Source organism: Eretmochelys imbricata, chromosome 7, assembly GCF_965152235.1.
Source record: "Eretmochelys imbricata isolate rEreImb1 chromosome 7, rEreImb1.hap1, whole genome shotgun sequence".
In the NCBI taxonomy this organism is placed as follows: Eukaryota; Metazoa; Chordata; order Testudines; family Cheloniidae; genus Eretmochelys; species Eretmochelys imbricata.
Genome location: NC_135578.1, coordinates 66963099 through 66988115, shown reverse-complemented (window position 1 = coordinate 66988115; position 25017 = coordinate 66963099). Strand labels below are relative to the sequence as shown.

Here is a 25017-nt window from a genome sequence, read left to right as displayed (position 1 = left end):
ACTGCCTGATGTATCAAGTCAGTTGAGAAATGGATATGAAAATTGGGCTAATTTATTAAAGAAAAAAATGCTCCCTCATTCTGTTAAAGAACCCTACTTTTTTTTTAAAGGACCCCCCCCTTTTTTCCCCCCCAGACAAGGTATTTAAAAACACCAGCAAAAGGATAACCAGATGATGAAAATGTTGAATATAATCAAAGACGATCCTAAAATATTCACAAAGATATTTACAATAGCAATTCTTAAAATAATTGATTTTGCATAATGAACAGCGCCTTTTAAAAAAACCATAAAACAGGAAAAATATAAGCGTGGGAACACCTCTACATAAAATGTTTGACAAATTCAGTATGCCTATTGCAAAATAAAAGAACTAAACCGCCATTTCCTTTAATATCTACAGCAAGGTGCTGCGGACTAGCATATATATATATCACGATGCATGTACAGCAGTAGTGGGAAATGTTAACAAAAAATACGCAAAGAATTTACAAATATTGACTTTGGTGAGGAAAGCAAATCCAGAACTGTAAGCATATGTCATGCCATTTACAGCATTGCAAACTAAAAGAGAAATGGGGGCAGGGGGGAGAGGGAGGGTGAGAGATTACATATTCAAACGGACAAAAAAAAATCCTAACAAAATTCCATGTGGCAGTTAAGTTTAAAACATATTGTTCAGAACAGCTAAGGGACTATTTGATGGGATGTGGTGGTGGTGGTCAAATTTGCTTTTGTAATAAAGAAAGCAATAACTGTACAGTGAGCAAAAGCTGAAATGTCGCACCACGAGGGCAAAGTTGGCACACATGCACTTTTTACACGGCTACTGTACATAATTTATGAGAGCGCGAGAGCGCACGCACAAAAATGGGCACCGAAGCAATAGGAAGCTCATGCAGGAGAAGCAACCACACGAGAAGCACAGATCACAAGGGCAAGACAGTGATTGTGGCAGCAGGGTCTGTTGAGGGCAGTAGTAACCTACCAACAATTACTTATTCTCCCCAGGCCCATCCTTCTTGAAAAATAAAACATCCTGGGCTGCTAAAGAGTTAAAAAAACAAGGCGGAAAAAGGCTTAATTACTTGTAACAGTCTTGTAAACAAAACACAAAGCAAAATAAAAGAGAAGCTCTAAGGTGTCTGTCCAATTTCAATGCTCCTTTCAAGCTCTTAAAAAAAAAAAATTGCCAAGAGTGATGTCACTCTCCCCATCCGGCAGTGAGCTCTTCCCCGCCTTCATCCAGCTTGTCCTGCTATGTATTGTGCAGTACAGAGGATCTAATGACACAGAGATGGAACACACTGAAGGCTCTGGGAGACAGAAAACTTTTTACACTCCCTCACCACTCTTTTTCTGCTTTGAATGGATATATGGGATAAAAATAATCATGTCAACAATTGGATAACAACACAGTCACAAATGGTAGTGATTGGAAACCAAAACCCCCACAAAAAACCCCAAAACAAATTTAAAGGTTTTTTTTCTGAGTCTGTATGTCTAAGCAGAGGGATCCCTTGCAAACAGGTGTCGCAGATTCCTACGCTTTATAAACACAAACACATTGTCTGCAGCCTGGAGATTCTCAGGGCTCCTCTACTGAAGACAAACATTAGTTATGCAGATGTCTCCCTTTGATTCATTTCTTCCAGACTTTTGATTTTTATTGTATTATTTGTGCTTTTTGGTGATTAAGATGTTTGTTTGTTTTCCTTTAAGTGTGTGGCCAATACAATTTGTCCAACACAAATCTGCAGTTGAGGGGGGAAAGAGGGAAAGTGGGGGAAGGGTTTCAAAAAAATGGAAGAACACTCGTTGGAAGGACATTCTGAGACCGGTCAATTAGGACAGTTCCATTCTTTTTCCTTTTGTTTCCTTGCCAAGATTGGTTCTTGCCAGTATACTTCACACTATGTGAATCACAGAACTCTCTCTCTATAGATTAACAATGAATGGGGTTTCCATTAGCTGCACTATTGTCTATGCTTCCTTGTGAGATCATTGCATTTCTTTCTTTTTTCCCCCTCCCATTGCTTTCACAGTCAGTGAAGCTGACCAAACCAGTTCTGAGATGAGGAAAGCAGGGAGTGCACCATTCGATCAAGTCTGAGTTTGTTGGTTTTTCTGTGGGAGTGTGAAGATTCTTCTTTGTGCAGCTACCCACGTGTGGACAAGTGAGGGAGTGGGGAAAATACATAGGGTTTCAGTTGTTCTCAAAGAGAGAGAGAAGGTCGTCATTGCTATTGCTTGGCAGGTCGGGAGGATCTAGGTATGAAAGCAGCTCATCTGGATTTGTGAGTTCTGGAAGCAGCTACAAAATATAAAGTTAAAAGGAAAATTAAAGGTAATGGAAACAGATTGGCAGAACAAGGGATTAAAAACTGCACATACCTGGAAACTGACTGTAATGTATCTACATCAAAACAAATCCAAAGCATAAACAAAACAAATTAAGATGGTGTAATATCAAGATTTTTTGGCCACTTCATAGAGTATAAGGCTAGAAGGAACCACTGCGATCATCTAGTCTGAACTCTTGACTGGGCAAGTCTGTATAACCCACTTTTGGCATGAGAATTGCAGTCATCCCAGTATTGTGGCAATTACAGTCTCAAGGCCAACATCCTTAACATGAATCACTGTTGTGTAGGGCAAAGTGACTTATTCCATGGGTTACAATTAATTCTCTGGCTGGTGATATTTGCAAAGGTTTTTCTTGCCCATGTATACGACTTTCTTATAGGGAGCACTCATAAAAGTTATGCACAAATACATACTCTAAATATGCACTAAGTTTGATCAATAATTACCTTTCATCTTTAAGTAGGTAAAGTAGGATTATGCATATCTGCATGGAAAGATGAATCGGCAGCAGTATCTTATGGGTGACCCAAGCTGGGTTAATGACTCAGAGGCACTATACCCCTGTCTGACAGCAGAGTGCACTCACTATTCACTACAGCTCTTGAAGAGTAACAGCAGAAATATTTTGAGATATAGTTCCACTGACATAATGCTTCAAACAGGGAAAATTATTTCTTCTTCAAAATTCCATTCAGATCCCTTTTTGGTCTGACATATACCCAGGAATCCTAACTATTCCGTTTCACAATCAGGGACATTTTACAGTTTATTCTGCTCCTAACAATTTCTTGGTAAAAAGCAAAAATGACAAATTAAAGTGTGGCAGTGAAAAGGAGTATGTAATAAGCCCTTTTTATATCCAAAATTCTTTTAGTGCCAAGATAAAAAATATGGATCACTTTAACAAATGGAATAGCAGCTCAGATGCACACTTGTAGTTGCTATGTGTTTATCCAATGCTGTAAAACTAAAAGCTAGACTTTAATATATTACACTTTGTATATTAATATTACACTAATATATTTTTAGTATTCTTATAAAATATAGTTTCATTCCCTAACTTTAAACAGGTAAATTGATCTTGCAATATTTTAAAAATGAAATGTAAATGTAATCTCTAAGTTTTATGAGAAACACAAAGATTGTACTTTTTTTATTTGCTGTTTAAAAGTATGATTGCGATGATTAAAAAAGTTACATCTCCCAGAGGAAATAATTGTTGTTGTTCTTAAAATATCTACCTTCTGTTCAGGAACATGCATTAAATGTAAAAAAAAAGCATGGTCACCAAGGGCCCTGTTCAGAACTGCAGCCCCACCGTGCAAACTGCTGTTCAGAGTACAAGGCAGCCCCCACTCTCAAGACCTTACAATTAATTAATGCTAAAGAATTAACAGAATGTTGTTGAGGCTCACTGTTTGCATTGCTTGGAAGGGTGGATTTAAACAATCTCTCTCTCCCCTATCCCGCAAGCCATACTTTTCCAAGTTTGGGGGTGCATTTAAAAAAAAAAAGCAGTTGTAAAAGATCAGGGAGTCATTGGCTGAAGCCAAGCAGTTATATGTGTGTGGCCCACAGTGAATTATTGTGTAAACATAATCTTTGTTTGGTTATTTGTGCCAGTTATTTGGTATCTTTGCACACTGTCTGAACTTGTAAAAAGAAGACTTCAGAAAACTAGAGTGTCTTGAATTGCTGTATAAACACAAGAACAGATCTACATCTATATCTGGATAATGTAGATCTTTGTACAGCAGAGAAATTCTCATGTCATGGGAAACATCATACTGAGCCACACTGAAGCAGATTATTCTGCCCAACAATGAGTACACCATGCTAGATTACTAGCCATTGCATATTTTGAAATTATCTTTTAGTTCACTGATAACAAACACTGCATGGCATTTTTATCCAATCGTTACTTCATAACATGTTCACTGAAGACTAAAGGAATCAACTAATGAATTTCTACCTATGTTTCAAAGAACTCCCACTGCACATTCTGCAGTATTTGTCTCATTACCTAGGTAAAGCAATATCAGGGCCTCTTCAAGAATCCAACGTGATTCTATCGGTGATAACCATCTCTATCCAGATTTTTATACTCTGATTATCCCCAAAGAATGAGTGCCTAGTGCCTCAACCAAAAGAGCTTTCTCTATGTTACCTAAACATTTGTATGAGAAGGAGCCTCGCTGTTTATGCGACCCATTCACACTATTTGAATGTGGTCTTTAATGGCTTTGTTCAATAGCTGTCCCTCAAAGTGCATCCCCCAATGGCTTCAGTGTGAGCTTGCTAAGAATGGCAGCAGAATCTGGCTCACAGTAAGGCCATGTCTATACTAGCACTTATATGGACAAAACTTTTGTCGCTCAGGGTGTGAAAAAACACCCCCCAGAGCAACATACATTTTGCCAGCATAGGTGCTCGTGTGCACAGCGCTATGTCGGCAGGAGACGCTCTCCTACTGACCTAGCTACCGCCGCTCGTTGAGCTGGTTTTATTATGTCAATGGCAGAGCTCCCTCCCGTCAGCATAATGGGCTACAGGAGTGCTCTCACCGTAGCACACATGTATCAGTACAGCTGTGCTGCTGGAAGCTTGTAAGTGTAGACATGGCCTTAGAAACTGACCTGCCTAGAACCTTCAGCGTTACTAAAGGAGGAACGACCAGAATGACGTGGGTCATCCTGTCTCCCCTACTTCCACCCTTCCTCCTTTAGTATGGCTATTTAAAGACACGGTGCTGTTCTGTGACATTTAAAAGCATGAGCAATAAATACATGTGCAAGAATGCAGCACAACAGTAAGCACTTCTTTGGAAGTTATAATCACACCAGTTATGGAGTTCACACTAGAGACTGCAAATATGAGGACAGGAGCAAGGTATTCAAAACCAAACCAAACAACCAAACCCTAGCATTAAGAAATGTACGTTTGAAGAAGTGCTTGGCTGACCAAAAGGATTCCTGGAGACAGATAAACTAACTCCTTAACCTTGTTTGAAAGAGAGGATTACGATTTGCTTTGAAACGGATACAGCAGTAACTCAGGATTCAGTCATGAGCTGCCTTAAGCAACCAAACAGGGGAGTAAAGGGACAAAAGGCATTCTCTTAGCTTGCTCCCCTGCAGTGGCTACCCTCAGGGCTGGTCAGTGCATGGTGAGGGAGAACAGCCATTGCAGGGCTGTTATTGCACAGGTGGGTGTGGGTGGAGAAAAGCTTTCACCCAGACACCAGTTAGCATGAAAGGGATGATAAGTGATGCCAGGCTGGCGCAGATTACTATGTCCTAGGAGCAAGGGGGGAAGCAGGCTCTGAACTATGACTTTCTCAGTACAATTCAGTCCATGCACCTGGGGCAGGGCAACTGTGCCCTGCCCCTTACTCAGGGCCTGTGGAAACTTCAGGATCTAGCCCTTAATATGCAGGCTCACCAGTCCAAAGAAGAAAAACAAATCAGATGCTTAAATGATCTATTGTCTTGAGAAAAGCTTGGCCCCATGGAAACACCCTCACTAGAACAAAGATATGGCTTGTGTGTCATGCAGCTGCTTACAACAGAAAGGTTTTCTCAGCAAGCCAAGAGCGCCTGCCATCTCAGCTTCAGTGATTACGTTCATGTAACAATGCATGAAACGATGATGTGCTGTGCAAGCTGTTTCCCCTTCCCTCTCCCTGCCCTCCCCCGCCATCTCTCAGAAATGTAAAGCACATTCCAAGGCAGGCAGATGATAGTATGACACAAACTTACATCCAGTGAGGGCTCCGGCATGTCAGATGCTCCCTGTCCACCAGCCTGACCTTCTAAGGCTGAGGAGGGGTTAAAAGTCAGGTCACTGTGTGGATGGTTGCTAGAAGCGGCCTGTGGCGGCTGCCGGGACTGCTGGGTAGGAGGACCACTGTGATGTAATGGCTGCCCTGACTGGCTGCTGGGGTGAGGTACGTGCAAACCTTGCTGCATGGAACTATGGGATTGATCAGTGCTGCCAGGATGAGGGATCTGCGAAGGAGGAAAAAAGCAGGAAAAGAAAGTGAGGCCACAAGGTACAGTGCTCAAGGTGTTTGAAGAAAATGAAATTCCTCAACTGAATGTTAAAACAAACAAAAAAAAAAGCCATCAGAAAAGAGAATCCCATATCCCAATATCAGAGGAAATGTTTGTCTCTTTAAAGGTTTTCCGCAAAGGGGGGAGGGCACTGGATTTGTGCTATTTATTTGCTTCTTCATGATAAGCAAACAAAGCCTTAAAGGTGAGAAAAGAGCAGGGTAGGAAGGTTCTGCTTATTTCTTTGCATTAATAATCCAGGTATGGATGACCATGTTTTTCCTGGAAGGGTCTATGGATGTCTGGAGAAATAGTAGGATGGTGACATCAAAGAAGGTAGTCAAGGGAAACCTGCTTAACTGAGAAGACAAGTGATCGTTATTCAGACTATTTTGGTTAAGTTGGCAATATTAACAACACTCTACTCCATTCTGGTTATTACTTAATTAAAAACACCTGACAGAAAACCTTTCTTTGTCAGGGATCTCTGTCCTTCAGTTAAAGGCTGAGAAAGTTCCCAGTCCACCTCTGAGTCATCCAAGAAGTCCTCTTTCAAAATCCGAGAAGGTGAGGACTTGTCAGTCCCGACATTTCGATGTGCAAAAAAATTCCAACCCCCCAAATTAAACAAATCTTCAAAATTCTGTTATTGGGATTTTGGGGAATGGTCTTCTGTTCTTCTATTCACATCATAAAGAAGCAATCAAAGGGCACAAGCCCTACTTTCCCCCCTTCCTTTCCATGCTACCTTTAATGTTGGAGTGTTCCTGTGAATTTGACCTTGGTGCCATAAGAAAAAAAGTGCATGAATGTTCATGGAACCAATGTGTTCACGTCAATTGGGTAGATGGATAAGCAAATGTGAACATTTTTTGAGGAATGCTACATATTGCCATAAAGTAGAGCTGAAATAAAAGAGCAAATGCAAACAACAGCATGAAAACAATCCAACACAAACCAACAAAAGCCAGCAAAACTCTGTCAGAATTGACCCTTTCACTTCAAAGGGAATTGTCAGGTTATTTAGCTGGAACATTTTAATTTTGGAAAGTAAAAGGGAGGTTTATTATAAAAGCCTATGTAAATTGAAATATTTTACAACAGTCAAAAACCAGTCATTTTTATTCAAATATTTATCTACAATTCTGTATTTTAATTTCCAGTGGGCCTGACTGTCATTTACACAGAGGTTCCTTTACAATATTCTTGCTATGTAAATGGTGCTGAAAGTGGGTGTAACTGTAATTTAGGTCTCTTTATACTGCCAGAATAGTGCAAAGAAGCCTCAGGCCTTGTCAACACAAAATTGCACTCCTTTACTTATACTGGTACAGTTAAAGTGGTGTAACCCACTCTAGTGTGGGCTTTTGTTATGCCAATATAATTATTCCCATACAGGAAGAGGAATAAGCTCTATACTAGTATAAAGCACCTTTATGCTAGTATAATTGTGTCCACAGTAAGGGTTCTACTGGTATAACTAGATCGGTTAAAAAAAAAAAAAAAGAAAAAAGAAAAATAATTCATACCCCTCACTGATGTAGTGATACCAGTACAGGCCCTACTGTAAATGAGTGTCAAAGCTAGTGACGTTATGAAATGCAAGAAAAATTGGACAGTCACTGTCTATCTAACAAAGTGAATAAATGTACACCAGATGTCTGGGAAAATGAGCTAGATTTTTTAAAAAAATATTTATTTTTAATAATTCAAAGTAGTGTTGATAAAATGGGAACTTTTTTAAAAAAATATGATTATCTTGGACACCTGTTTAATTTATGCCATTTAAACCCAACAGGCACAACAGTATGAGCATGCTGGAATAACTGCAAGAAATTTATAAAACCAATTATTTAAACCAAGAGCCATTCTTATGTTCTCAGATAGACACACTTCAAAGCAGAGAAATATTTTAGGCAATATGTGAACACCACTGTTGACAAATGATATTTCTGACTAGTCAGATAAACATTTTGGTGACTGAACTATTTGCTGGATGGACAATGATTGTTCAGAACATCATCAAAGGACAGGGAATCCAAAAAAGCTGCATTACAGACCAATGTCTAACTCTACATTTGAGTGTTGATTATAAGGTGAACTTGTGTCTCAGACAGACATTTTGGGCTTTAAATTCACCTTATTTAATGTACTCAAGACCATAAAACCCCATAAAATCTGCCAGTGAAAAAAAGCCCATGAGGATGCAAAAGCAGGATGCAGCATTTCTAAACATCACTCAGACATCTTTAATTTCTTCATGTCCCTATCTTTTTATCTTAAAAACACTAAACCACATTATAAAAAAGCAGGCTGCACAGGCTAACAAAACTGCTTTCGTTTTACAGCGTGGCATGCACACCAAAGACTTCTAAGACCACAAACTTTTCTGGGTTTTTGTACTCCTATAACTTCAGATGGAGATGTACACAATCTATACAATAGCAGTTTATACCACAAATAGGGATGCAAGCCCCTTCTCCAATTTAATGTCACAAAACAGCACTGACCACATTTATAAGACTGACACTAAGTTCTAGGAATCTTGATGTGAAGTACACCTGCATAGCTATTTTGAAAATGCCAGCCAAAACCTAATATTCCTTTGACCTCAACAGAAAATTGACGGTGGGAAAAGGACTAAGATGTAAATTCAGCAGCCCATCTTTGGATCTCACCACAGAGAGTCACAGTGCTACTGAACGTACGTTATTAATCTGAGTACCATGTTCATATGGAATTCTTCTCCTCCTCTGCTTTTCAGAGCAATAGGCTTGAAATTAGTCTGAAATAACCTTCTCCTTAAAACTTATTTGCAACCGCTGAAATGTTATGAAAACACATAAATATGAAGGAATTGCGCTTACTATGTTGCAGTCTTATCTTACATTTGTAAAGAGCCTTTCCCACCACAGAGTACCAAAACTCTTTATAATCTAGGAGCTTATTTCTCCCCTTGTAGCCTCAGGCTGGATTGAGGATTGATTTTCTCTTCTTGCTACGTAGGTGGAACACCCTTGTTGACAAATGATATTTCTGATGATCGAATTCACTGTTACAAGAACCTATGTCTCACCACACTGTATCTCCATTTCCTGGCGTGATCTACATGATCTGTGAAGAAGGATCAAGTTTCACTAGTTTCCCCTCTATGCAGGCTACTCTATACAGTCCATTAAGGGATTACTTGCAACTTCCTCTGAAGTATCCAGCATTCATTGGTCAATGTTAGTTAGATACAGGACACTGGCCTAGATGGCCATTGGTATGGCAATTTTATATTTCTATATTCAGCGAGAAGCAGAATAATAAACAAGCTATCTGTATAGAGCTAAAGGTAAACAGCATACACAAACTACTCAATGACCATTTTTTATGTTAATACATCTCTTATCATGCAGTGTGTTACTTAGTTATTTTAATGTATTTATGTCCAGTTCAGGTATGCACTTTATGAGTCTGTGCAATGAAATGCAGGGACTGAAACGCTGTGGGTTTAAAGTAATCTTTCCTGAATGCTTGCTATAGTCAAGTCAAGATTTATCATTTTAAGGGAGGGAAGAGAAAGAAAGACAAAGGGATAAAAATGGATACTTTATAATACTCAAATAGCTAAATTAGAATCCTAACATACCATATATACTCATTCATTAGCCCATTCGTTTATAAGCCGACCCCCCAAGATGGTTAGGTAAAAACTGTATGACCCTTTCATAAGCCGACCCTATATTTCAGGAGTTGGCAAACTTTGGCTCCTGGCCCATTACGGTAAGCCGCTAGCGGGCCTGGACATTTTGTTTACCTGGAGCGTTCACAGGCATGGAGCCCCTCAGATCCCAGTGGGTGTGGTTCGCCGTTCCCAGCCCACGGGAGCTGCGAACCGTGCCAAAGGGAGCTGAAGGGTTCCATGCCTGCAGACGCTCCAGGGAAACAAAATGACAATGTATTAGATATTCAATTCAATGATTCCATAGAGTTTAAAATCATCAAATTTTGGTGTAGACTTGTTTATAAGCCGACCCCTGCTCTTTGACGCATCACTTTTTTACCAAAAATATTCAGCTTTTGAACGAGTATATACGGTAACCTCTTCTACAGGAAATAGCTGAAGATTGAGGGAAAGATTCTCTAATCCAATCTCATTTCCTTGTGCTATTCAAGCAGCACAAGGGAGATGGAATCTGGCCATAACTTGTCAGCTGAGAATCCCCCTCATGTGCAGGAAGGAACTATCAGCTGATATAGACCTGATGGAGCCTACTTTAGTGCCATCTCCCCTCCACTAGCATAGGGTGCATGTCACGGTGAGGAGGAAGCGAACCAAAGCAAAGCTCTGTTCCATCCGTTACCAACTAGTATGAGTAACTAGCTCACAAACTGACCACAGTATCAAGGAGCTGTAAATAGCTCCATAATTGCCCCTTCAGTCTCCTGCACCAAGTGAAGGCCAGAGACTGGAGAGAATTTTGCCCTTCATATTTTCTCTTAGCTTACTGAAGGCCACACAACTCCTCAAGCTCTGCATTCTAATATCAAACCACTTGCCTTTTGAATCTTCCGCCACTTGTCATGTGAAATGTCACTGGGTCAACTAGAGGAGCAGTGACATTGCTTAACTCTGAAGAACTGGCTGGCTTAGGACTCTTGTTTGAAGTGTTTCATAGCTGGAGGCAAAGCAGAAGTCCTTGCAGCCTTTATACAAAGGGATAGTTGCTTTGCATGGAAAGTACTTGCTGGTAGCAAATCCTCTCTATAGTACATTTTAGGGCTATTTCAGTTGACTCTGATACAGATAGTCTGGATGGTTCAACAAGCTGATTTCCCAAGGCTTGTACGTATGCCTTGCACTATTGCTTATTTAACCTACAATTCATGAAGTTGCTATGGTTTCTGGACTTTTCCTCTGCTGCCAGCCTTCTGTTGGGGCACTTGGACCTGTTGTAACTTCCCTTTTCTCTGCTCCCTTTCTTACTGTCTTCCTAATTCCCCACCATCTTCTTTCAGAAAAACCTGCTGCCATCTAGAAGAGACCTGACCTAAGCTGCTGCCACCACATGTCCATGTTACACACTGTAAATGTGCTTCACAACACTCACTAAAAACGCAGCACATCTGACATGTCAAGTTTTGCGTTCTTCCGTTGCATGTAACACATTGCCAGATGATATACAGCCCCTACACTGTTACTTACACAAATACAGAGGGGGATATGTGTATATACATTAAATTTTACTGCTCTGCTTAAAACAGATGATTAGCCAAGCCTAAAAGCTAAGTGTTGCTGGTAGGTTTTGTACTGCTACTGTTGCTGAAGTGCTGTATTTTCTGGATATAAAGTTCGGTACATGAAATAATCACAATCCAGTGTTCTGAAATGAACAAACTCTGTTCCTAACCTGCCAGTCTTGTGTCTCCATCTGAGATATGAGCATCCTCTGTTTTTTTCTCTCCTCAACAACTGATGTCCTTTCAGAGCATAGTTGGCATCTATCCTTGAAATCCACAGGTCTACCTCTCCTCATCCAAGGTACTCTCCTACGTCCTGCCAGACCAGTTTACAGGCTGTTTACCCTCCTCCCCCCTCAGTTAACCTTGGGAAGGATACAGTGTTATAATGCTGTGATGCAAAATTCTGTTCCAAAGGACAAAGGCAGACAAGATAGCACCAGTGCCATGCTTTAACAGGCTCTCTGCTGAGGATGAGTATTTACAGACCCTGCTGCCTAGGGAATGAAACACTAGGAATGAAATCTATATTTTCCATGTGCCAGTGCAAACCACTACGACTAACATACTGGACCAGGCTGTCTCTTTCAGCTAGACAAGCTTAACTGACAGCTCAAAAAGCTCAGAACTGCTGCTTCACAGGCCCCAAACCAGACACTAAAAGTGGCACTTCTGACTCTGTTACCAGGACATATCTTTTTTAAGAATTGACAAGGGGGAATCCACTAAGAGCTAAGAACAGCTCACAGTCCGATACAGACTCCTCTAGTGCTGCAAGACCTGCAACCTGCATAAGGAAAAATCGGAAAGATCTGGTGTAAGGTTACTTACTGATTCTTGCATGGGGTGACTGAGGGGTTTGTCAAGAGCTGCCATGCTGCTGGGCATGTCTGGAGGGTGAGACAGCTGTGGCCCATGCATGAAGTCATTCATAGAAGTTCCACCAGGATTCCCATGAGGGAAATCAAAATTGCCATGACCTTGGTAATTGTTGCCTAAAAAAAGCCAAAAAAGAGTTACCATGAAAGAGACTCTTAGCTTTCTCACACTGCTCCCTCAACAGTGCAATGCAGTGATTTGGACTCTTACTGTGGAATTTTGTTCTGTGTACTAGAGCAAAGTAGAGGAAGAGAAACAAATACCAAACCAGTCTCTTATATGTCGTCTTCCACAGAAAGGTAACCATTCACCGATTGATAGCACATAGTTCCTATTCTATGAATAAGGGGAAACTGGAGCAGTTCAGATACATTCATGTAGTAACTTGGCAAATGCTGGTATTTTAAATGGCAACCACTTCAACTTAGCACATTCATTTAAGAAAGGAGAAAAACAATACACAATAGTGAAGACATAAAATCCTGGAGGACATTCCACTTCTGGGGACATGGGTTCAAATTTGACTGATGTCCAAGTCCAAAAGTATGTGGTGGTCTTTGTTCCTAAAGATTATTGTCTAACTAGGATTACACGCTTGTTGCAGTTCATCTGGCGTCTTATTGGCAGAACTGCATAAGGAAGTTACTGTGCTCACAGTTGGCATCTATTTTACTGCCCCCTCTTTGGAATAAACATATAGCTTCCTTTAAGATTAATACAGAAGAGGCCTCAATGCTTTGGCTCAAGCCTGTGCTATCATATTCCTTGTTTTCACAAAACTTAATAAAATTCACTCAGTCATTTGGAAAACTGAACATTAATGATCTACCTTTTTAGGCATTCATTCTTTTAATTTGCAGTGTTACAATCTGACTGTGGCCAACATTTTAAAACACAAAGTGCACATTCTGAATGGAAGATTAATGTATTTCCAAAACTAAATTGAGGTTGGTTTGAGTCTGAGTTCCTTGAAGCACAGAAGTTCCAGGGGTTTTCAAAATAAATGTTTCGGTTTTAGTCCTCACTCACCTAGTTTTAAATGAAGTTAGAGCTGGTGCGGGATGGGGAATTGCCATATCTAGAGAATAAAATCCTCTATTTGTCTGCAAAAAGAACAGGAGGACTTGTGGCACCTTAAAGACTAACAAATTTATTAGAGCATCAGCTTTTGTGGGCTACAGCCCACTTCATTGGATGCATAGAATGGAACATATAGTAAGAAGATATATATATATACACACACACACACACACACATACAGAGAAGGTGGAAGTTGCCATACAAATTGTAAGAGTCTAATTAATTAAGATACGCTATTATCAGCCAGAGAAAAAAACTTTTGTCGTGATAATCAAGATGGCCCCCTTAGACAGTTGACAAGAAGGTGTGAGGGTATTATCACTACAAAAGTTTTTTTCTCAGGCTGATAATAGCTCATCTTAATTAATTAGCCTCTTACAGTTTGTATGGCAACTTCCACCTTCTCTCTGTGTCTATATATATATCTTCTTACTATATGTTCCATTCTATGCATCCGATAAAGTGGGCTGTAGCCCACGAAAGCTTATGCTCTAATAAATTTGTTAGTCTCTAAGGTGTCACAAGTACTCCTGTTCTTTTTGCGGATACAGACTAACACGGCTGCTACTCTGATTTTTGTCTGCAGATAAAGTACTGTATGGTCAGGACCAGTGTGTTTTGCTCCATTCCATTCCAGCCACTGTGCTCCAACTCTCTTCTGAACTGATCCTCTATAGGTGTACAGATAAGTTCACCCTCCATATCCTTTTCTATCCTGGGTGTCTCTGTTAAGACTTCCAACTGGGCTGCCAACTCTGGTGGTTTACTTGATATGAACAGTCGAAACTGAACTAAAACTACCAAGCTATCATATAAGCCACTGAATGGGATCATATTGAGCTCTGAAATAATACAACGGCTTTGGAGCTTGTTTGCAGTTTGTCAGCTGAAGTAGAGCAGCTTTAAATGTTCAAGTCAAGCAGGTAGTTTGACAAACTGAAGTATCTGCATCATTTGCTTTTCAGCACAGCTCATTTTAAGCAGAAGTTTAATCTCAGAGGAATAGAAGTCATTAGCCATGTAAGAGTATTTCTCAAAGAAGCTGGGACTTTGATCTATCATGTAAATGCTGTAGAGCCTTGCTAATTCTCACTTTGCTAATCTGCAAACCGGATAAGTCTCACAGTACACAGCTGGTCTCACCCCACTTCTCAGGAAAGATTTAGTAGCAGGGAGCTGGAGTGAGGTCTCATACTGCAGTGTGTTTACTGCTATACTGGAAAATATTGCAATAAATAACTACAACTAAGCTACGAACATCAAAGAAGTACTATTGCTACGACTTTGTCCTTCTACAGTGCCTTTCATCAGAGGACATTAAATGCTTTTAAGCACTCAGCCTCACTGCACGGCTATTGTAATGAGAGGAAAAGAGGTAATTTGCCCCAGGTGTCACAGTCAGTGGGAAGAGCAAGGAGCAAAACCCAAATTAAGTGACTCCTGGTCTCATGCTCTAACTACGCTTCCTCCCTATTGACTGAGTGAAACACACTTTGTGATGGAGTACCCATTATATTGTAATAGTGTTTGTTCACCTACTTGATAATTCAAAAAGCTGGATAATCTGTTGTTGGTCTCACAATCATTGGAGCAAATTATATATATATTCTCTCCAAAATGCCTGAAAGAAGCACAACTCTTGTCTTGTAATGACATTTTCTGAAACTATTGAGAGTTGTACTGAGAGTCATATCATACCACTGCAAAGATAATTGTCTCTAGTTTACAACAATATCATGAGAATTTGAGCTACTACCTGCCCCTATAATCTAGTCATTCCCAATATACCAGGTCCTTGAACAGATACCTCCACTGCCTGCATTTAGTCCAGTGTTTCCCAACCTTGGGGCATGTGGTGGCGGAGAAATTTGCATGACTCTAAATCTGACTTCCTAATGCAAAAACACTCCTGTGCTTCTCAGCAAAGTGGTGTATGGTTCTTTAAAAGTTGCCCACCTTCTGTCCCTACACCCACAGTGGCCCTTAATGAAGCTGGCCAATGGAGAAGCTTACATGTACAGGACTGCAGGCTCAGACGGCAGCCCACTGGCCCAAGCTTCTCCATGGTTATCACCCTCAGCAGTATGTGGCCTTCTGTAGAGCGGGAACAGGGAAAGGAAGTCACCAAAGGGAGGGATGGAGGAAATGGACAGAAAGCAAGATGAAGGGAACTGTGTTGGGGCATGACACAAGCAGACATGGGAGCAGCCGCTGCCCATCCATTGTAGGGGGGGATAGAGGTGCTTTATCATAAAATGGGTGAGAATAATTGATTTACTTCATTAAAGATTTTTGCCTAAATACATTCTAAAGTGAAAGGGCTGCTTTAGTGTTTCTTATCAGTAGCTGTATATTTTCTTACTTGCTCAAACAATCTTCCATGCAAGGGCATTCATAGATTACACTGCTACGCACGTGGATCACAAAAACTGACTGAATCACTCAACCATTTTTGGGATATGTCTTCTATACTCTTGAAACAATAAAACCAACCTTGGTTACCATACTCAGTGGAGTTATTGCCCCCTGGTGGAGGTGGAAGGGATGGGTAAGGTGACGGGCCAGGACCCAAAGCTGCAATCATCTCCATCACATTTGGCATGATCATCTGGCTGGGACTCATGGTTTTAAATCTCTTGGAAGGAATGCCATCTGGATCATCTTTGATGTGAATATCTGACTTTATAGGGACTGGCCTCCAACTGCATGTTGGGTCGATTGTAACTTCTTCAAACTCAGAGCTGTAAGACAGAAACAACTTACAATATCACTGGCTCTTGCTTTGCTATCAGTTCTCTTGAACTTCCCACGAAAAGCTGCATTGTAACTTGTGAATTCCATTTGCCCCAAACACAATACAACCTCAAAGTGTTTCCTTTGCAAAGAGCGTGTAGGCAGCACTCTTAAAAGGTGATAGTTTCAGAGCCCTTGAAAAATGAACTCCTCCCTTTGTCCACAAGTGGGTACAGTAGGACTGCAGCATTGCAAACATCTCTGTACGGTCCTGCTTAAAGTGGCACCAACCCAAGTTAGATGGATCACTTCTAAGAGCGAGAAAATAGTTCATTCCCCATTCCACCTTTTGCCTCTCTGATGAGTCTGCCATCAAGAGTGCCAATGAGGAACCAGGTCCATTAACAACCAGACTGAGACCAAGTCACTTCTCCTAAGCTACCAAAGAACCATCAGATTTATAATGAATTTCATTTACTGCTAACCTGCCCTGGAATTGAACAGGTGACAAGCTTCATACTCAGTAACCCAAGCTATTCAGTCTCCCCCTTGCAACTTTCAGATCTAATACTTTTAAACAGCCCTAATCATTACATACAACTGGGGAAAGTCTTTTTAACCCAAGCAGAGAACTGAAGCAGCTGGTCAAAACCAAAACTGGAAATAAAAAGCGTTCACTTACTTTTGTATAGCATTCAGAATACCCCACATATACTGGTCGACTTCCAAGCCCTCCAGTAGAGCAGTTTTACTAGAAAGGAAGAACCCTAAATTGTAATAGCTGCATGTATGTATATAGAGCGGAAGGATGGTTTAGGGGGTAAATCACCAGACTGGGACCTGTTCAGTTCCTGGATGTGCCACACACTTTCTTCAGGATCTTGGGTTTTGTGACTAGCCCATCCCCAGGTTAAAATATTACAAGGAGCAGTGCATTACTGTTTCAAGCTCAGTGTAGATTTCCTCCCCCACTCTACAGTAGATTGATTCCCACCTCTAAAACGTGACCTTGCCTATATTTCCCCAGTGGGGGTACTGAATGGGAGCACTTTAATATCTATTCATCTGAAGTTCAGTCATTTGTGAATTACAACATAGAAGAACAGAAATGCAATCTCAGAACAGACCAGAAGATCTTCTTCTCTGATATCTTGTCTCTGATTGTGGCTTACGCTTGATGATCCAGAGGAAGGCAATGAACCCACAATTCAATTGTCCAATGCCACCACTGCTTGGTAGAGAGTTTCTTCCTTAATTTACTTGGAGTTCATGCTGTGGTGCATAAGGAATGACAGCCTTAGGAACTATTATCCTAGCTGAAATAACCTGGTAGGTACCCATCTTATCAATATAAAGGTTCAAACCTCTTCTGAATCCTGCACAACTCCTTGCCTCATTAATATCCTGAATCAGTGATCCACAGGTTATGAATTGCAGGGGAAAGTATTTTCTTTCATTCATTTTAATTTTGTTGCCTTTTAAATATCATGGAGTGTCCCCATATTTGTATAACATGGAACAAGATAAACCAAACATTTTTAGTGGCCTTCTCCATTCTTTTCAACAATTTTAAACATATCTATCCTATCGCCTCTTATTGTTTGTTTTGGAAGATAACTCAGGACAAATTCTATGAAACTCGCATTTGACATAACATTTCACTTACTTGCATACAGGACACCTCCAAGTTCCTCGTTCACAGTTCAGTTGCAAGTAAGATTCCAGATCAAAGCACTGCAAGTCAGACACACACACACACACACACACAAAGAGACCATATTAACTGAGCCAACTGAGCAAAAATAAAACTGCAGACAGTGGAGAAACAAGACTGCAAGCACTGAGACATAAATCTACAGAAGCAAGAAGGTGGCTTACGGGAAATATCCTTTCCCCTGCTGCATAAAGGCACATAAGACTTTCTAACATTTCTCCCCTTGGTAAAAAAATGAAGACAAAGAAGGGGGATCATTTTCTTGGATAGTGATTGATAAGAGGAATTGTTCAAAACAAGCAGATGCATTATGTTTATTTATTTACATTTACAAAATGCTAAAGCCAAGTGCTGACCATATTTTCTATGGCTTAAAAATACTTAACAAATAATTCCTTGAGTGCAGCAGTACAATTCAAGAGGACCCACAACCAATAAAACTGGGTAACTTAAAAACTCAGTCCCCAGCTGATCCCTCCAATAATTCCTCACCCCATTTTCAAATGCCTGGGAATAAAGGTGAGCCAAGCCACCAGAGACTGGACACAGAGCATTTTGGGCCAAATCTGGAAGGCCTTACTTTTTTAATTGATGTCCTTACTTAGTTTTTACTCTGTCAATGAAGTCAGTAGCAGCTTGCCTGTTTGCCTGCGTAAGGACTCAGGCGCTGTTCCTCCAAACACAAACATGAGTAGTTCCACTGAGTTCAATGGGATTACTGACATGTGTAAGTGTTTCAGGACTGGAGTCTCAGTAGCAACCTCAGGATCTGGCCAATGATGGTATTATTCACGATTACAAGTGAAATGTTATGTGACATTTCTTATTTCATTCATCTCACTCCATGTGATTTTGCAATAGGATAAGAGGAATTAAAGCTTTCATCATCAATTGAACAACTTAGCATTTATTTAAAAAACAGTCACGCCCTTTGGTTGAAATTAAACAAATTTAAAATATAATCTTGAACCACAAAATCTATATGAAAAACAGACAAATTCACAAAACCACTCAAAAGACATTGTGATGCACAGCACAGGGAAAAATGTCAGGACACTGAAATGCACTCACTTGTACATGCTTGCAATCATGGCCTCTCGCTGGGAGCTGGATTCGCCGGAATGTGATTGGACATTTCAGAGACACTTTAATAGCTGTCTGCTCCACTCCATCCTCACCATTTAGTGTTGCATTGCCAGAGGAGGCTGCCACGCTGCTGAAGTTCCTCTTGACTGTTTAGGAAGATGGTATATGTATGCGAAAGAAACCACACATGCACTATGGTTTCTAATGTAGCTGCTTGAAGTCTAGCTGTGCAAATAGTGCCTTCCCCTGCCCTGATAAACTGCATAGAATCCTATATACTTAAGTCAGGTATTGTGTGCACAAGTGAATATGAGCATAAGTATGATAAAAATCAAATTTAGAGAAACCATCACATACTGAAAAGTTACAGGGCTGGGCGCTCAGCCCCAGTTTGTCCAATTTGTGCTGCAAAGGGGACGGAAAGCAGACCTAAATGGACAGCTAGGGATTCCCCCAGCTTGGGAGGATCTCTGAGTGATAAAAAGCTGACATGGCTAGGGATTCCCCCAGCCTGACAGAGTTCTTCGGTTGTGTAAAGCGAACATCATTGGTTGCTCTGCCCCATTTCCCAATCTAGAATCAGAGTATGCCAGGGAGGTAGCCAAACAGCATGATGCTCTGGCAAGCCCAGGCCCGTGTTATTAAAAGTTTCAATAGGTGAGTAAAAATGGTGTAGGAATAAAATATTATAACTGAGTATAAGGCACTCTGGATAGTCTTGGTTAATACAATTAATACAGTTAATACAGTCATTGTTTGCAGTGTTGTAGCCAGGTAGGTCCCGGGATATTATAAAGACAAGGTGGGTGAGGTAATATCCTTTATTGAACCAACTACTGTTGGTGAGAGAGACAAGCTTTCGAGCTTACACAGAGCTCTCCTGAAGCTGGGAGCATGAGGCAGGGAGAGAGGAAGCTGCTGGACTGTAATCCTGTTCTATGTTTTCTTACAGAATACAACTTTGTTCCTGGTGGTTTGTCTGAGTGGGTCTGGTCTGAGTTGAATACACACTGGCACACAAAGCAGAGTACACTGAGGAACCTCAGGCCCAGACCCCCAAAGCTGTGTAAAAAGCCACAAGGCAGACTTATCCTGCCTTGAACAACTCCACGCTGGCATGGTGGACAGGAGGGGGTTACATTTTTTTTAGCTGAAGAAGAGCTCTGTGTAGATTCAAAGCTTGTCTCTCTCACCAATAGAAGCTGATCCAATAAAAGATAATCCCTCATCCACCTCGTCTCTAATACATTCTCTCTCTCTCTCTCGCTCTCTCTCTCTCATACACATACAAAACTCACTCTTAGTGATACAATGTTCCGCGGGGAGAAGACGTTTCTTTAGCAAGCCTTGAAGCACAGAACGAACTGATGGCCGGTGCACTAACTGCAACACGAACAAGTGTGACTGCAAAAAAAAATCACTGAGTTATTAACAGAACCAAGCACGTTACGTTGTTATAGACCACTGGGTGGCGCAGAGTTCTGCCCTTGGATGGCAGGTGTGCAGCTCTGCACTGACTCCAATGGAAACCCTGCAAATACATGCTAGAGCTGGTTTTGCTCATCTGAGTTAACACGCTCCCTTTAAGAGTATTCTGAAGTTGCAGTCTAGGATTGCGTAACACCTATCACCTGGCCACACTGCTGTTAAGAAAAAGTAGCATTCGCGGCACCATTTTCCCCTTTAAAGTCCAAGATGTGTTGTGATAATCTGTTATTTATGGGGTTTGTCACAGTGACCTCTGGATTTTCTACCCCTGCCCTATTGTCCACTTGCCCTGCACTCAGAATAGCAAGGAGGGTTGCTGAGATGACCTCTCCTCCTAGCCATTGGATAAGTGGTCCACCCCTACACTGTGGGGCAGAAGACAAGGAATGTGAGATTGTGCAAGGAAGAAGTCGTCTGAAGTAAAACAATGGGCATAAGCTTGAGGTCTCTCTTCAAATTGTCTCAGACTCTGACTCTGGGAAAGCTGTCCCCAGACTCTCTGCCCTTGCCAAGGGCAATTAAATGGCATAAAGCCCTGACTACGAAGCGTGCAGGCCCTCTCCATTAAAAGTACAATCTATGCTAATTGTAATTGAGAGCTATCAGTGGGAGGCAAGTTGCATGGCTCAGTGGATTGAGTAATGGGATAGGAGCCTTTCACCTTTATCTCACTGGTTTAAACCCAGTTCATAGTCACGGTGGCAAACAAATGGTAATTTGATGCTCTGTGTGAAGTAAGTTTTTGGCCTCAGTCCAATTCCCAGTGGACAAGGAAACCATCCACCATCACATTACTCGCCTTGCTATCAGAATTGTTAGATAGGCAAGTACCGAACGGGCACAGAGATCTGATGCACTCTCTCCTTCAGAAGTGGGTCCTTCTAGACACATTGGCAAAGTAGCTGCTCTGCCCATGCTGCCCTAGTTCTACAGCAAAATATGACATGGTCACAATATGATCTGGTCTTTAGCACTATCACTCTCGCCCTGTCCTGTCACCAGCGTTACAATCAGTGACACCTCCCTGCCCCCAACAATGAAAATTTAAAAAAAAGTAAAAGTGAGAGAGGTAAGAACTGCTGGCCTACGTGAACATTTCCAAACCTGTAGAGTCAGTGGCAGCAGCAAGTCCCATGTACTTACGCAACAACATGCTGTGACTGTAATTTGAATTGTGTTTCTTCCCGGCTGACAGACGTGCTTTAGGTGCAGAGGTTTGTGAGATGTCTTGTTGTCGCCACGTTCAATGGTAAGAGGGGTTGCATTAACGCTGACCTGGACCGATGCTGGCCAGTTTGTGTTCATTTGTCTGTCTTCGTGGTGGTAGCACTTGAACTGCAGCTCCAAGTCAGACCTGTAGCGCAAGGCAAAACCTGGCTTAAACTCGGTTTTCATATGACTAAAGGAATCTTTTTTGGATGCTAGAAATTCTACGCCATCCCACCCCCTTCACTTTTATTCTGCTTTGCTTGAGTCTGATTTTTTTTTTCTGGAAATGCCTCACAAATAATAAATGCGTAACACATGTTCTCCCCATAAAAGCCACTAACAGAAACAAGACAGGATGGCTTACACATCTGAAATTTGAGAGAATAATAATAATAGTAATACTTTACACTTATACATGACTTTTCATGTGAAGATCTCAAAGTGCTTTACAAAGGTGGGTTGTAAGTCAGTGGAATGACTCAGCAGAAAGGAAAAAGTTGCAGTCAGGTAGGTCTTTCCTCAAGCATTAGTGTTTATAACAAGAAAATAAAGCACGTTCACACATTCAGAGAGTAAGCAGAACTCACCCAGCCTGGGTATCACCTCAGTAGCAGAACCTAAAAACATATGTCCCACTCTATCTCCAAAGCAACCACTCTTGATCTACCACAATGATAGATAATACCAAGCTGAGCTGACGTTAAGTCTTGAGTAACTGAGGGTATGCTAGGCTACAGTAGCTACAGTGACACAGCTAGAGCTCTGCAATAGTGTCATAGCGTGGACAAGTCCTACATTGATGGAAGTTGTTTTTGTAATCCATCTCTCTCATTTTCCATCAACCTAGCTGCATCTACTGTGGGGGTTAGGTCGACCTAACCATGTCGCACAGAGCACAAAATTTTTCACAGCCCTGAGTGATGTATCTAGGTCAACCTAAATCTTAGGTGTAGACCAGGCCTCAGTAGATAGTAGCGCACTTACACCCCATCACATTGGTATTAATCTCATTTTACAAATGGGTAAACTGAAGTACAGAGAGGTTAAAGGTGGACTGGAAAGTTAAACTGAAATTTTGGGGTTTTGTCCTTCACTGTTTGTTTACTATGAACAATGACTGCCACAAAGTCCATCACTGACCATCTTTTACATAAGAAACATCAGGTGCTCATTCCCTTCTCTTTGCTGGACTCTCCTGTAAGACCTTTGAAGGACATGAATAGTGATGTCATATGAGACCATAATCCGAGATGCAGCAGGTGTGAAGAGGATCCAGTTGGTTAGAGTCTAAGAATGGAGGTCTTGTGCTGAGGTTGTTTCTTAGCATCTGATAATTAAAAAAAAAAAAAAAAAAAACCAACGGGCAGCCTCATATTTAGACTGCTTTTACTGAAAGCTCAGATAATTTGTACTCAGTTTTTCCTCTGTAAAGGTCATGTTCTATGTCCTGTACTGGTGGTGTGGTCATGTTCAGAAATTCAGGAGATTTAGGTCAGAATCACAACCTCTATTTTTGGGGAAGGAAAGCAACTCAGGTGAAGATCTCAAGTGACATCGCTATTCAGGGCCTATGGAAATCTAGTTAGCACAAAAAATAAAAAGCGAGAAGCAGGGACCTGATATCTCTAACCTAAAAACAAGTAGATTAAAAAAAACAGAGAGAGTCTTTATACATTACACAGACACTGTAAAGGACAAAACTGCCTCCCTGACCCCTCTTAAAAAGTTTGTCCAAGGTCACATAAGGAGGAATGGAAATATGGAGAATCTCGTGTTCTAGCCATGCTGCCCCACAATGATAGATAATACATAAATTGTGGTGAGCAAAGACTGATCCACTGTTAAGGCAAAATTCTCCTGGTTGATTTTGTCTCCATTCTTTTGCTTTGTAAGAGCATGGAGTTCCCAGTAGGGAGAAGAATATTTGTGTCGCCATCAGCTGTGTGATTATGAGAGGGATGTTTTACTCAATATTTTAACTAGCATAAAAATAATCTAAAGGTTTGGTCTAGAATTCACGTGACTAATACGTGTATTGGAATCCATGCAATCCAAGGTAAACGTCATATTACTTCATTATAATTTCAACGTGCAAAATATCTTAATGCCATCTAATATCTATTCTCTTTTAGCTGAGCTGTTGTACAACAAATGCTAAAACAACTGATGCGCCACACACAGCTGACAGGGCAAGAAAAACAGTATGGGCATTTTCTATGTGGGTGTAACTATGTGATCAAGGAGAGAAAAATGAGCAAGATAAGGATGACAGACACAAGACTCAGTTTTCTGAGTGTTCAGGCTGCCCCTGCCCTCCCATCACTAACAAGTTTTTCAAGGTGGCAAACCTGAGCACAAATTACCAATAAGTCTTCATTAAAATGAATTTAAATACAAGTCCAAGTCAGTGTGCTAAAGAAGTTTTTTTTTTTAAAGAAAAAAGATCAGGTATTAAGAAACAGCTTTATGCCTCAGTGCAGCTCTATAAATCAACAGAACTAGCTTGCACAATCCCCTACGGTGATTACTTATTAATAAGAACCAGCAAATAACTGCCAAAACTCCCTCTTGCTGTGAGTACTCCAGGATAATGAAATGCAAGTAAGCAATAACTGACCTCAAAGTTAGGCATTAATTATTGGATGTCGCCTATTTGAAATCTCTCACATTTCTAATTCCTAGGCTTGAGACTACCAACACCATGCAGGCAAATAAGTATCTGTATCCTAGGTCAAATCTCAACCAGGAGCTGTGATGCCCAGGAGGTTACAACCACCCACCCTTCCCACATTACAAAATTGGTGGGTGATCACAGCTTGTTGGAAGGAAGGTCCCACTACGGAAAATGTTGAGGTCATAACATTATTAATCCAATAATCCACCTAGCCCAGGCTTGAAGGATGACTTAGAGAAACGGGAAGAAGGGGAATTCTGGGCACACTGGAAAGTGTGTTGCCAAGAAGAGGTTTCATTTGCTCAGCTATTTCATGTGTAACAAAGAAAAGCTCCATACAATAAGACAAGATAATGAGAAACTAAATTCTTCAAGGCACACAAGCACAGATTCAAAATAAGTCCACCCTACAGTATTTGGAAACGTAAACAAATCAAGGCTTTGGTTTTGATTTAATTTCATGCCATTTCATTCCTTGTCCATACATCAAAACCGGTACAGAATCTGGA

The 25017-nt window shown here is 40.9% G+C and overlaps 1 protein-coding gene across 1 annotated transcript in view; it reads right to left on the bottom strand.

Annotated features, from left to right (window-relative positions):
• Nucleotides 1-239: 239 nt before the first annotated feature.
• Nucleotides 240-25017, bottom strand: part of ZMIZ1 (zinc finger MIZ-type containing 1) — a 403763-nt gene continuing 378985 nt past the window's right edge. The window contains 9 exon segments of the mRNA XM_077821484.1: nucleotides 240-2314; nucleotides 6126-6374; nucleotides 12477-12640; nucleotides 16098-16345; nucleotides 17020-17088; nucleotides 18004-18071; nucleotides 19123-19283; nucleotides 20436-20541; nucleotides 21769-21979. Of these exon segments, the coding sequence (XP_077677610.1) occupies nucleotides 2207-2314; nucleotides 6126-6374; nucleotides 12477-12640; nucleotides 16098-16345; nucleotides 17020-17088; nucleotides 18004-18071; nucleotides 19123-19283; nucleotides 20436-20541; nucleotides 21769-21979 (1384 nt within the window). The 3' untranslated portion in view covers nucleotides 240-2206.